Below are 14,353 nucleotides of genomic sequence, written 5' to 3'. Positions count from 1 at the left end.
TATTTGAGATTACAGCAACAAGAGAAAAAAAGCCCCCGGAGCTGAGATGAGGGTTAAATATTTTGGTTTTATTTTGTCCATAAACGTTTGATACGTTCCTTTTTAAGCTCTCCCTTTGGCAGCGGGGATTACACAAGTTAATCTGTATATCTGTAAAACATTATCCTGCATTTGCGATGTGTGTTTATGGCAGATTCACCCACAGTGTCAGACTACCTCTGCTGGAGAGATTAAGGATGTGTACAGTGGTTTATTGGAAGTGCTGCTTATTGGCCCAAAGCCGGCCTCGGAGGGATGCACTGAGATCCATTCCAGGATAACAAACCTATCTCCACCCATCTTTAGCATTGGAAACTGTGTCTGAGTCTGCTCAATGACTTGGGATGGCCATTTCACATCTGACATGTTCCCTGTCCCTTTTCCCAAAGATAAGGAATGACTTTATATTGAGTTGGCTCAGCATTCTGTTGGGGAGATATAATGGTGAACTTCAACAACAATCTGTACTGAGTGCTCTGCTACAGCATTCTACTCTACCAATGTGGAATATTGTCTAAGATTCTCTTTATAACATGGTTGCAAGTGCCGTACTTGAGCACAGTTCAATTGGATTGCAGATGCTAGGTTTTGATCCTGAGAATCATAAAATATACAGTGCCTAGTGTGTCTACACACCCCTTGTAGAGTCTTCACATTTTACTGCCTTAAAATTTAATCTAAAAAGGGATTAAATTGAGGGTTTTCATACAAATCTACACAACCTACTACACATTTCCAAAGTGAAAATTGTGATTTAAAAAGAAAATGAAGATGTCTTGATTGTGTATGTCTTCACATCCCTGTAGGTATGGTGCCAGGTTTCCTCCAGACGTGACGCTTGGCATTCAGGCCAAAGAGTTCAATCTTGGTTTCATCAGACCAGATAATCTTTTTTCTTATGGTCTGAGAGTCCTTTAGGTGCCTTTTGGCAAACTCCAAGCAGGTTGTCATGTGCCTTTTACTGAGGAGTGGCTTCTGTCTGGCCACTCTACCATAAATGACTGATTGGTGGAGTGCTGCAGAGATGGTTGTCCTTCTGGAAGGTTCTCCCATCTCCACAGAGGAACTCTGGAGCTCTGTCAGAGTGACCATTGGGTTCTTGGTCACCTCCCTGACCAAGGCCCTTCTCCCCCGATTGCTCAGTTTGGCCGGGCGGCCAGCTCTTGGTGGTTCCAAACTTCTTCCATTTAAGAATGATGGAGGCCACTGTGTTCTTGGGGACCTTCAATGCTGCAGAATGTTTTTAGTACCCTTCCCCAGATCTGTGCCTTGACACAATCCTGTCTCGGAGCTCTGCAGACAATTCCTTCGACCTTATGGCTTGGTTTTTGCTCTGACAATCAATGTCAACTGTGGGACCTTTTATAGACAGGTGTGTGCCTTTCCAAATCATGTCCAATCAATTGAATTTACCACAGATGGACTCCAATAAAGTTGTAGAAACATTTCAAGGAGGATCAATGGAAACAGGATGCACCTTTGCTACATTTCAAGTCTTATAGCAAAGGGTCTGAATACTTATGTAAATAAGGTATTTCAGTATTTTTTTGCTAATCTGCTAACATTTCTATAATAATAATAATAATATAATATGCCATTTAACAGATGCTTTTATCCAAAGCGACTTACAGTCATGCGTGCATACATTTTTTTTTTTGTGTATGGGTGGTCCCGGGGATCGAACCCACTACCTTGGCGTTACAAGCGCCATGCTCTACCAGCTGAGCTACAGAGGACCACATTAAAACATTAATTTCTAAAAACCTGTTTTTTCTTTGTCATTATGGGGTATTTTGTGTAGATTGATGAGGAAAACATTAATTTAATCAATTTTAGAATAAGGCTGTAACGTAACAAAATGTGGGAAAAGCGGTCTGAATACTTTCCGAATGCACTATAATTACTTGGTAGAAGCACCTTTGGAAGCCATTAAAGCTGTGAATAATTTTGAATAAGATTCTACCAACTTTGCACAGCTCTTACTGCAACATATATCCATTGTTTTTGTCAAAATTGCTCAAGCTCAGTAAATTCTGTTGGGAGTCATTGATGGACAGCAATATTCAAACCTTGTCTCTGATTTTCAAGCAAATTTTAATCAGGACTCAGACTAGACCACTCAGGAACACTCAACACCTCTTGGAAAGCCATTCTGGTGTGTCTTTGGCATTAAAATGTGTGTAGTTGTCCCGCTGAAAAATAAAACTCTATCCCAGGGTAAGGTTTTCAGAAGGCTGGTGCGGATTTTCCTCTCACTTTTTACCTAGGCTTTGCTCCTTTTATATTTATTTTGATCCGGATAAACTCCCCAGTCTCTGCCGGTGACAAGCATACCCATAACATGATGTCAAAATGCAAAGACTGCAATGGGTGTGTAGACCTTCACTAGGCACTGTACATGAAAATAGAACCTAGACTGAAAAAAACACTTTCAGTATTACGTGAACCCTGTCCAGCATAGAGAGAGAAATTAAATCGAGTGGTCTGGCCATAGCATTTTTTTATCTTGAGTTGTTTATTTTGTCAGTGTTGTTAACCCTCTTGCCCTTATGTTGTGGAACAACGTTCCCTCCCTTAGTGTGCCCTGTTTCTGATCCACATCTCCTGCCTTGTGCAGGTGTGGAATCTCTATGGGGATTCCTATAGAAGCAATCTTTTGAGATAAAGTTGTTCTCTGGTGTTTTTGTGAGATCAGATTGCAATTAAATATGGGGCGGCAGGTAGCTTAGTTGTTAAGAGCGTTGTGCCAGTAACCGAAAGGTCGCTGGTTCTAATCCCAAGCCGACTAGGTGAAAAATCTGTCGATGTGCCCTTGAGCAAGGCACTTAACCCTAATTGCTCCTGTAAGTCGCTCTGGATAAGAGCGTCTGCTAAATGACTAAAATGTAAAATATCAACAGAAAAGCCAGTGGCATGTTCACTCAAATGTACTCAAACTGAACACTGCATCAACCCATCCATAAAGAGCCAGGCTTGCATACACCAACCCACATAGAGTAATGGTAATAAGACTATTCCCTGAAGACAGGCCAGAACTCAGTACAACAACACATCTGCCCATACATATTGAATAATCTCAAACCCATTTCAAACCATTTTGTCAGACATTACCAGGAAAAACAATCCCTGCACTAACCAGATGTAAGTAAACATAGTTGTCGTTCTTACATAACCATGCATTTCCTCTGCTTCACTTACTCTACTATTGTGCCTGTGAAAGGTCTGTCACTCAGTACATCTGTGTGTGATGTAACTGTACACAGCTGTGGAAGAACTATGAAATGTCGAAATGATAGCATGCTAAAGTCCATAGATACAGTCAGGTCCAGAATTATTGGCACCCTTGATAAAGATGAGCAATAAAAACTGTATAAAATAAATAATACAAATACTGAGCTATATTGTATAAAATAATACAGTTCAGAGAAATACATTTTCTTTAAAAAGTAATACTTTTTTTCCTCGCAGTTTTTGTCTCCTTGGTTCTCTATAGAACTTTCAGATCTTGTTATGATGAGAAATCAGGCCTGTGCCAACGCTAGAAAAACGGACTCAGCATTTGATCTCGGCAGGCTTTTTATTTGAAAGAAATGGCGGTTTAATTTACCCTGGTTAGCCAATAGACTGCCTGCCCTTCTCCCAGCCTCTAGTTGGCTCGATGGAAGTTCTGTCAACTTCTAGTGAATCTTTGTTTTCATTTCAACAACTTTATACTTGTTTTCCAAATAATTTTGTATGGTGCCCTCATTGATCGTGTCCCCGCATATACTGTAAATATATGGGAATCTGGATTGACGAAAAGCTATCTTTCAAAAAGCATGTTGATAAGTTAGTTAAGAAATTAAAAATTAAAATATAGGAATATAGGAATTGTATTGTATTAGTATAAAATAATATAATTTTCAAAAAATTGTAGCATACAATATAGCTCAGTATTTGTATTATTTATATACAGTCTTTTTGCTCATCTTTATCAATAGTGCCAATCATTCTGGAACTGACTGTATATGCCATCAAATGAACATTTGTATATCAAAAGAAAAAAGACTGGCCTTTGTGTACTGAGATAATCGAAAGGATACATATTTGCATAAATGGCTATAGCCGTTCACAATCCAGGTCCACCATTTCAGAGTATTTTCAGCTCAATGGTTGAATTGAGCAATCTGTGCCAGCTAAAGCACAATTTGGATTAGCAAAGGTTCCACTGATAGGTCAGCTTAGTCCTTAATGGAGCGGCTTAGGCCTTCTGTACATGATTATAACATTCTTAGCAGCCTATTTCCTTGTGGCCAGATGTTCCGGAATAAACACCATGGTGTAATCATGTTGCTTTTTCCCTTAAACCCAGGCCTGGTGTGCTCTTTTTGTGACAGGGAAACTAAGCCGCGCATACAGATGTCTAAGTAACTTTCTTAATACAAATAATATAGGAAAAATCTACTTAAATAGGTGGGCAGGTAAAGAGCAGACATTGCGATTTAGCTACTGAACAGTGCTGACATGTTTTGACAGGAATGGTCTTCCTTCCCACTGCAACAGAAATGCATTATAAAAACTCATTATCTTCTGACCAAGGTTCACCTCTCTTCTTCTCAGGACTGCTTAGGAAACAAATACCTTCCATTCATATATTTAATTTAGTCAAACATATATTTTTGAGGAGCCTCCTGCATATGAAGAGCTTCTGTGAGTGGCATAGGATTCTGAAATAGTATTCCGATACCGTAATGAATGTGGACAGATACTGTCATCTTCAGATTGCAGCAAATAGCTTTCATTCTAAGTGACCACCTACTACTGTATGTTTAAAGGCTTGCTGGCAGCCCTTTGCTGAGTAACTTTATAAATAGTTTCAGAAAAGAGCTCAAGATTCTGAAGGGAAGTTTATAGCCTACCACACTTAGAAATAATGTATACAAAACTTAGAGGTTTATACATTTTTTATGACATATTATAATAGAGTATAGAGACAGTTGTGACTTAATTCTCAATATAGCTTTAAATATTTAAAGTGTCATTCGGTGCTCTATTGAACTGATCATGCTGGTTTAATGGAGAAGATTAATAGGTGAGTGAATTATCTCCACATTCTTTGCACAGGCATCTTTGCATATCTACTAACCTCTGTGTGATCTCACTCAGAAACCAAAAATCGAAGAATATTGTGAATCATCCCATGTGCATGATTCCATGAATGACTCCATATCCTGGGGGTAATTAATTAATCGACAACAAAAAGAGACTAGAGGCCAACTGGAGGTTCAATATCATAATTGGAGTGTGATTGTACAATTTGAGTCAGATTAGGGGTAAACCAGGTTAAACTGACAAAAATTATGTGAAATTCTGACCCCCAATGAAATTGATCATGAATGATCTACAGTAGCTTCTCTAACTCGATGTGTCCTGATTTCATACGTTAAACGACGAAATAATGCCTCAGCAACACAGTAAATGTTTGAAGGTTCCTGCAGGCCAGTCCTTTTCTCACAGATGAAGAAAGTACATTGAATCATGAGCTCATTTGAAGCCTGGGGGAACAATTGACAAGTCAGAAATAAATTGAATGGGGATTCATTGGTGGGTTTACATTCAAAGCAATGCAACCTCTATATTGTAAGGACTTATCAACACCCACTACAACACAATAGAAAAGGATGGAAGAAAAACAGTACAGTAAATTGGAGGCCGATGATTAAGGCTGATGATTAAGGCTGATGATTAAGGCAGATGATTAAGGCTGATGATTAAGGATGATGATGACAATTCCAAAACGTATCATAACTATAGAATTATCTGCAACTTGGAGCAGATGCTCTCAGGGATATCATCAGCATTATTTTTTATTAAATCGATACACTATGAACAGCAAACAAGTGTTTGATATTAAGTTTGTGGGCGAGAGGCTATATCACATCGGTCATATTACACCAACAAATTGACAGTCATAGAGCGTGAGTTGAGTCTTGACCAGCTCCAAATCCTGTTTGGACAAAGCAGTGCTGTGGAGTTCTGGCTAGGATTGCTGACTCAAGCCAATATCAGGACTCCACTTGTTGAAGTTAAGCAGTTTCCATGGAGTAGTGGGGGATATCATGGGTTTGGCATAAGCTGAGAGAATCGAACAAGCTATTGCTATGTTCTACAATCTAAAAGACATTCAGTCTTTGCTTTTCGTGAACTAACACTCACACCTTTTCCTACTAGAACTGACTTTGCTGATGGATACTTTATTGAGGAAAAATGTACTTATTACGTGGTCCTCTGTAGCTCAGCTGGTAGAGCACGGCGCTTGTAACGCCAAGGTAGTGGGTTCGATCCCCGGGACCACCCATACACAAAAAAAAATGTATGCACGCATGACTGTAAGTCGCTTTGGATAAAAGCGTCTGCTAAATGGCATATTATTATTATTATTATTACTATGACTGAGATATGTGGTTATCCCACCTAGCTGCAATATCTTAGGATGCATGCACTAACTGTAAGTCGCTCTGGATAAGAGCGTCTGCTAAATGACTCAAATTCAGAATCTAAAGCCATTTGAATTAATAATCAACATTCAGACTTTGCTTTTTTGATTCCATGATTCCATGATCAAGAATTCAACTTAATACTTCCTGTAGCGAAACATGTATAGCAAAATAACAGTGTGCACTTTACAGTATGGGTAACCCATATTGAGTGTTATCCATGGATGGTTTTATGTAACTTCGTTCGGAGGGTGGTGTGAGCCATATGGGGCTTTCTCTGATGTGAAGTGGTTTTATATATTTTATGCCCACATGCTTATCCACGCACTAATAGATGTCCTTCACTCTTGTCACTCATGCAGAGGCCTTAGTATGAGAGAGATGTGTTGAGTTTTATCCATCCATGGTCAACTGCAGCCAAATCTCCTTAGTGGCAGGATGAGCTGTTTTTCCCATGCAGGATAGGAAATATATCAAGTTCAATCTGTCATATTGTTAATTGGTTCTGCTTAACTGAAGCAGATCTGCAAAAATGTCCTGGATGTACATTTTACTTGTTTCTGACATGCTCAGGTGTGACCAGCAATTACTGTTTGGGCTTTGTTTTATTCCAATAAATTCTTGACTGTGTTTGGGTAAGGTAAATAAATTACATTGAGAGACAACGAGGGAGACTGATAATTTGTACTTGTCTATTCACTGTGGTGCTCTGAAGCAGAATACAGGCCATCACATCTACTTGTTGTTGTAATTGCAACACCAATCATATAATATAGAGGGCTATTGTGAGCAAATTGTATGTGTGTAGCCTGAAGCACTCTCATCAGCTCATCCAAATGCACATAAACAGACACAAAGCGAGGAACATTTAGAAGTAACAACATACATATTCAAATGAGTGTTAGGTTCCTAGTATTGTACACCTGTATATCTGAGTGCTGAGAAAAACAGTAATGTTTGCAAATAATATTTGCTTAGGGATGGATCTGCAGAGTACGGTTTTGGTTTTGATCTAAGCCACTGAACTTAAAAGAGTGACACAGAAAATGAACTTGAAAGCTGCCGATAATATCTTTTGAATCCTTGAAATGCGATTGCTCCTATTCTCCTCCTCTGGCTTTAATCTTGTGAAAAATAGGCTAATTTACTGGCCAATGTATAATAATAATGGCCTAATCATGCAGTTTATTATGATATTCCAAGGATCCATAAAGTTTTTTTTCCTCGCCTTTGTTTTATTTCATGATGTTCTATGTCCAAAGGGCATGTGAACATTGCTTCAGATCTCAGCGCAGCAGTCTGCTGTTGTGGGTAGAGAAAGTGCCAGGCCCCACCACTGTTGGAAGTGGAATGGTCTTCAGGGGATCTCAAGAAGAGAGCGGGAAAAGGTTTTGATCAGGACCAGCTGTCAATTCTCTCCTTAACTGTTTCATTGAAGCACACAGTTCTTCTGCAGTATAATAGGCTTATTTACAGCGGGGAGGCTGTGTTATGTTTTAATTAAACTCACCTCTCCCCCTTTTCTCACTAGCAAATTGTACGCCAATGTTGTGCTCATTACACGTACCAAGTAAAATTCCTAAAGCTGGGAGATGGAAGTATGCCAGAAAACAGCTGCTACAAGTGATTTGCACCATGCCCCCGCTTTTCTTCTCAAAATAATGCCTTCATCCACTAACAAAGAAAGAATAAGTCCATTTACAGTATACCTTACGAGAAAAAAAGGAATGTTGTTTTCTCCCTGGATAGTACCCACTGTGTGTGGACTGCTCAGGGATTGTACAAATGCAATTGGCATGACATGGCTTTGTGGAGTTAGATTCAGTACCAGTGCCACGATGAAGCCAAATGAGAGATTTGGAGCAGCTTTTATTACTGTGCTGGTGGTTTATTAAAAATGACCAAGCCTCCTCTCAGCAGCAATGCTTTCTATGCTCCAAGAAACAGCTTGGCCTTATTAGTATCTGGGATGCAAATGAATATGATCCTCCAACTCGTCATGCCTCAAAATGTTTTTCTTTTACGGATTTGACAGGGCGTAATGAAACATATTCATTGAGGAAAATGCATGGGCATATTCCAGAGCCCACTCATAGCGTAGCAGAATACTTCCTCAGTAGGCGTTTAAGAGATGGTCATGAAATGGCACTGTTGGTAGTCTGCGTATTGAAAGAAGAGATGCATTTCCTGAATCTTTTGTAACTGCTCCAGACATGTGAATTTAGCATTCATTTTGTCTCTATGTGAAATGGTTTAAAGCTGTGATGGTTGGTGAAGTGAACCTATACCCAGTTCACAGTACACTAATAGTGGCACCCAACTTGGCGAAGCAACTATATTACAATAGGTGTTTGTCTGAGTCTGGCCCAACATCTGTAGCCATCTATTGGTCGGAGGATTCAAAGGACATTCCATTTGCATGAGTTTGAAATACCTGGCAGTAATGATCAGTGCTGTCGTCCTCTTTTTTCCTCTGTATATTAGAAATCATGAAGAGAAGCAATTCAATTGCTTTTAACTTCAAGGCAGCGAAGGAAATGCATTTAAAAATCTGTTTTTCCTGTTTACAATGTACTACTTCAGAACAGCATGTTTTCAAACTACTTATTGAAATGACCGTGTCTACTCTGTCATATAACCACTGCATCCCCATATTCTTCAGGAGCAGGAAGTGAGTGACTCACTGTCTTTCAGGAAACATGAAGTCCTTACACTTATGTTAGATAGGACTGGATTCAATCCGTATCGCCAAAGTTCCGCGTTGTAGCCCTATTGTCATTTAAAGGCAATGTTCCCACGTTAGTGGAGACTGCATTCACGGTAAACGCTGCATATGTTGGCTCAATCGGAAATTACATTTACATTTCAAGCGCGCTATATCGCGATAGGGATTAAGTTCAGCGATAGGGATTAAATCCAGCCCTTAGTGTATAAATTAGATGGTCTGCCGTTATGGTACAAGAGGTAAATGTTAAGAGATGTGTTATGTGGTCTGACTGAGTAAACAGCAGATGGTTCGCCGGGCCTCTTTAACATTCCGTGTTTAATTTACTTACCCACCTGAATGACCCACGTTGAGCTCAACAGCTGATGCGTAGAGAAATGAGAGTTAACTCTTTGCTGTTGTTTACTTCAGTTCCGCTAGAGTGCAAGGCCAGAGGAGTCATCTGCCTGGCGCATGCAGGAAAATTAGCTTGTTTATCAGCATTGTGATTTCTGTTCCGCCTCTCTGTTCCACTGACATTTTCGATGTACACGATCCATGACTGATTCATTCTCAATCAAAATGAGTTCGACCTCAATCAGAGATGAAGGTATCGCGCTTGTGCAATCTCCATATTTTTTAAATTAAGCCTGATGAGGACAATAGCTTGTTATGTGGCTGACTTATATAGAAGAGGTTACCTTGAGCATAATTTATCTGTCCTGTCAATGGGATGTTTGTGTCAAAGAGGCATGACACATTACCGTTGAGACATGTTAGCTTGTCCTTATGTTTCTATATAGGATGTGCAGTACATAGGTTGTTTCAAGGTGATTCATTGTGGTGTGTTTTATTGAGTTTCCTCTCTCTGTGTTTTAGTTCTCATACACAGTGATGGCACACCCTCACTACCATCTAACATGCTTTAGACTTTAAATAGCCATCAGCTGAAGACCTTGAAGGGAGAAAATAATCTTTAGCCATTCATTACCCACCCCACTGAGGAAGTGTGGAACATTGATGGAATATAATGAAAACTAATACTCCTTCCAGTCACTATCCAATCTGTAGGTATGTTTTAAATCCCATTACAGCCTAAGAAATAGCCACAGCCTCTATAGTATCTTGAGCCAAACAGAATCCAGGGGGAAATTACCAATCAGGAGTGCAATACTGTTACAGAAATGACATTACCAAGCCAGACTTGAGGGCCAGTGTCCATGTGGTGTGAGGGGGGTCGATATGTATGTACATAACACTTGATGTGTTTCTCCCAGTAAATTTGATTATTTGCAAAGAGAACAGTTCATTTAGAATGTGTCCAGGATGCAAATGATTGATGTGGCTATATTGTACCATCTTAAGTCTATGCTGATGACAATCTAAATTGAGAAAACAATTGTTTTATCTGAGATTTATGGAGAACACCGTACCCTCTGTATCTGTGAAAGTGGAATCATTTCTTTTGAAGGAATGGAACAATTATGAGCTTTAGTTTTCACAAATTCAAAGAAAATATAGCATGACTAAGGTTATAATTACTTTTACACAGCAATGAGATTGTAAAACATGATCAAATCAATAGCATTTATTACGGTGTTCATAAACTTGTATTGTATTTCATATTTCTATTTGGTGTAAGTATATAAAGGCTATACAATTCACAGGTTTTAATGTGGCCAATTTAGAGCATAATCATGTCTAAACAAATAGAACAAGGATTGCAATGAAAGCATGTAAATCATTTAATATCGATTTGCTTGAGGCAAACATAATGCTTTGTTATCCATAGAGAAAAAATAGAAACTGTAGGTACTAATCTCTATTTTGTATGTATGAATTACATTTGCTTCCACGTTGATTTATCCCCCAACTTAGTCCCAGAGACAAAGTTGAACATAATATTTGCGGCACTGGCAAATGGTTTCCCGCTATCCCTGAGATAAATCTCTCAAGACAGGGGCATTTCTGTTCTACTACAAATGATAACAAAGAATCTCATAATGAATCACTATTCCCTTCAATGAACAGCCTCTAACCTTAAACATGGGATAGAGGGAAAGAAAAGGAATGTGTCTTACACACAATGCAGAAGTGGAAGTGAATGCTAAGGAATGAAACTCAAGGCAGGCACACAGAATAAATGTACGACAAAACAATACCCCAGGCACCAGCAGTATTAATGATATGCAGTGAACTCATTATTAAAGTCCCAAAACAGCTCCTAGAGTAACACAGATGGAGCCAATTAGGCAATGAGCATACTTGCTCACTTGCCGTTACATCTTCTGTTTCTTTTATCTTGCACATATTACTCCACGGATTAAATAAGCTATATTTTTTCCTGGCTACATAATGTCCAGTGATAATAACAGTTATTTCACTTGTAATTTCAAATTATTTATTGCTCCATAAATACCAAATTTGCTTGTACCCTGTCCTTGAGTACCTAATTTGTGTTGCAGTAGGTGCATAGAGTTCAGTATTAACTGAGCTGAGCTAACTGCTGCTTTGTGTTCACAGAGACCTGATGCCTTCGACGTTGGAGGGACAGATCACCATGGAGAAGACACCCAGCTACTTTGTGACTAGCCACGCCCCCAAGCGCATCCACACGATGGCCAGGGACATCAAGTTAATCATCGTGGTCCGCAACCCTGTCACCAGGGCCATTTCAGACTACACTCAGACTCTGTCCAAAAAACCTGAGATCCCAACCTTTGAAGTTTTGGCCTTTAAGAACCGGACGCTTGGCCTAATAGATGCGTCGTGGAGTGCTCTACGTATAGGGATCTACGCACTCCACTTGGAGACGTGGATGCAGTACTTCCCTCTCGCCCAGATGCACTTTGTCAGTGGAGAGAGGCTTATCGTTGATCCCGCTGGCGAGATGGGCAAGGTACAGGACTTTCTGGGACTCAAGCGGATCGTCACGGATAAACACTTTTACTTCAACAAAACTAAGGGATTTCCTTGTCTCAAGAAGCCAGAGGACAGCAGCACCCCAAGATGTCTCGGCAAATCTAAGGGGAGAACTCACCCTAAAATTGACCCAGATGTTATCAGCCGACTGCACAAGTTCTTCAAACCCTTTAACATGATGTTCTACCAAATGACTGGCCAGAACTTTGAGTGGGAGTTGGAGGGGGGCAGTGACTCTCGGAGCTCTCAGAACTAACAGACTGCTGCCCCATGGCACAGCCACAGCTACACCACCAGCCTTCTCAATAACACAACTACTGTCTGTCCCTACCACTTCATCCTCTGAGAGAGTGCTTGAGTACGTCAATCAATCATGGCTGTCTTTGCAAAAGTGTCTATATCCATAGAAAAAAAGAGTTTACTGACATGCTTCTATTCTCTCCCTCAATACTAATGTTGTTGATGGTGGCAAAACATTATTGTACATAGTATACATAACATAATATTTATATTTGTGAAGAGGAGATTATTTTATTCCTTTTGTTTTAAAAACATAGAGCTGATATATGAATCATGTCGAGTATGACAATACATGCATGCGATAAGTTAAGTGTCCTTACCTCCTGAGCCCTAAGGGTGTATTCTGCCTGCTTCTTCTCCCTTTAGTTTTCATGTAGTTTGTTGCCCTCTCACCCACACCCACCAGCGTACATTACAAAACAGTCATACTACTCAGATGACTGAGGCCATGAAGTATACTGGATGATTTATTTCAACACTCTGCTGTAGAGAAAATAAATGAGTCTTACAGTACAATAATCCCTTGACATGACACTCATGTCGTATTTGAGGTTGTCCGTGTATGTATTATAAATAGAGACAATCCCTTTTTTGTCAATCCAAGTTTACCAAAGCATAGCTTTAATTTCCTCAGAATCCATATTTTTGTTGACCTGCACTCGTAAGTAACATGTTTTAAGCAAATGTACAGTACATATATTTCAAATTGTTTTGTATATCATCATTTGTGAAGCTGGAATTGGCATACAGTATACTGTATCAACTAGAATGCATTTCTTACAAACATCAATGGATAACTGTAAATGTCACACCCATTCAAAGTATGCCCACTAATCTGAAGTAACAATATTTTGATGTGTACACAAAGTATATTATAAATGGAGGAAAACTATTCTAAAAACTATTTTATATAGAGCTATTATATGATAAATGTGACAGAATTTGCAGTGAGATTTGCGAGCCAATAGGGTTCTCCTGTTGTTATGGTTAAGTCGATGAGGTGAAGAACAACAGAGGAGGACCCAACAGAAGGGTGTTAACAAACATCTGGTGCCACGCAGTCTTCTGTCATTAAGAGATTAATGGATTAATTAAGTAAACTTGGAACAGCATTGTCAATGTCAAAGTGATGATTTGCTTCAGACAAAATGCTATTATGCACAGGTTTACCCAGTAAATCTCCCATATTGTTATGACAGCATCATGTATCTGACTGGAATCTGTCTGTTGAGGAAACATTATGCACATCATCGCATCGTAACCCACTTGTGCTGATCCTCATCCAGGTTTGTATACATGGCACGGATTATAATAACAGAGTTTTACAGTGCTTTTCTGCTTTTCTATAAATGTTACTTTATGTTTCACTCCATGAAATAAGAACCGTCATCCTTTTTGCATAGCTTGCTGTGCTTCTGTCTGCTGTCTTACTACTGTCTCTGGACTTTTTATCAATTGAGACAATCAATACAGTCATTGAGTCAATAAATACAGTCTTCTACACATCAATGGTCGCCCACAGCTATGATGCATTACTGTTAATCTTCCCTGTTTTCTGGCGGCCATGACAGGCTGGATAGGTTCACTCTCTGCCGGCCTCCCTGTCACCCAGGGGAGGCTGGGTGCAGCAGCTAGTTACACAGAGCAATTGATTCAATCAAGGTAAGAACTATACTACCCTTTCTAGCACTGAGCCTAAACACTTACCTCAGAGCCTCAGTTTCCCAGTCACACTTTCCACTGAGGCTTCTCTGTGCAGATATCCCCTGGTGTCTTCCTCTGAACCTCTTTCTCTCTCTCCGTCCCGGAGCACACTCCCCCATTCCTCACATGATTCTTTCTGTCTAGCACTACTCTCTCTGTTCAGTTTAGAACAGAGATGTGGGGTCATAAATAAGATTGTTTATAGTTT

The 14,353-nt window shown here is 39.6% G+C and overlaps 1 protein-coding gene across 1 annotated transcript in view; it reads left to right on the top strand.

Moving 5' to 3' along the window:
- Positions 1-13,843, top strand: part of LOC121550979 (heparan sulfate glucosamine 3-O-sulfotransferase 4-like) — an 89,765-nt gene extending 75,922 nt beyond the window's left edge. The window contains exon 2 of the mRNA XM_041863467.2: positions 11,743-13,843. Coding sequence (XP_041719401.1) covers positions 11,743-12,397 — 655 coding nt within the window. The 3' untranslated portion in view covers positions 12,398-13,843. The remainder of the gene's footprint in view (positions 1-11,742) is intronic.
- The last annotated feature ends 510 nt before the right edge of the window (positions 13,844-14,353 follow it).

This window comes from Coregonus clupeaformis, chromosome 7 (assembly GCF_020615455.1).
Source record: "Coregonus clupeaformis isolate EN_2021a chromosome 7, ASM2061545v1, whole genome shotgun sequence".
In the NCBI taxonomy this organism is placed as follows: Eukaryota; Metazoa; Chordata; class Actinopteri; order Salmoniformes; family Salmonidae; genus Coregonus; species Coregonus clupeaformis.
The sequence above is the reverse complement of the archived record's forward strand: the minus strand, read 5'-3'. Positions and strand labels throughout refer to the sequence as shown.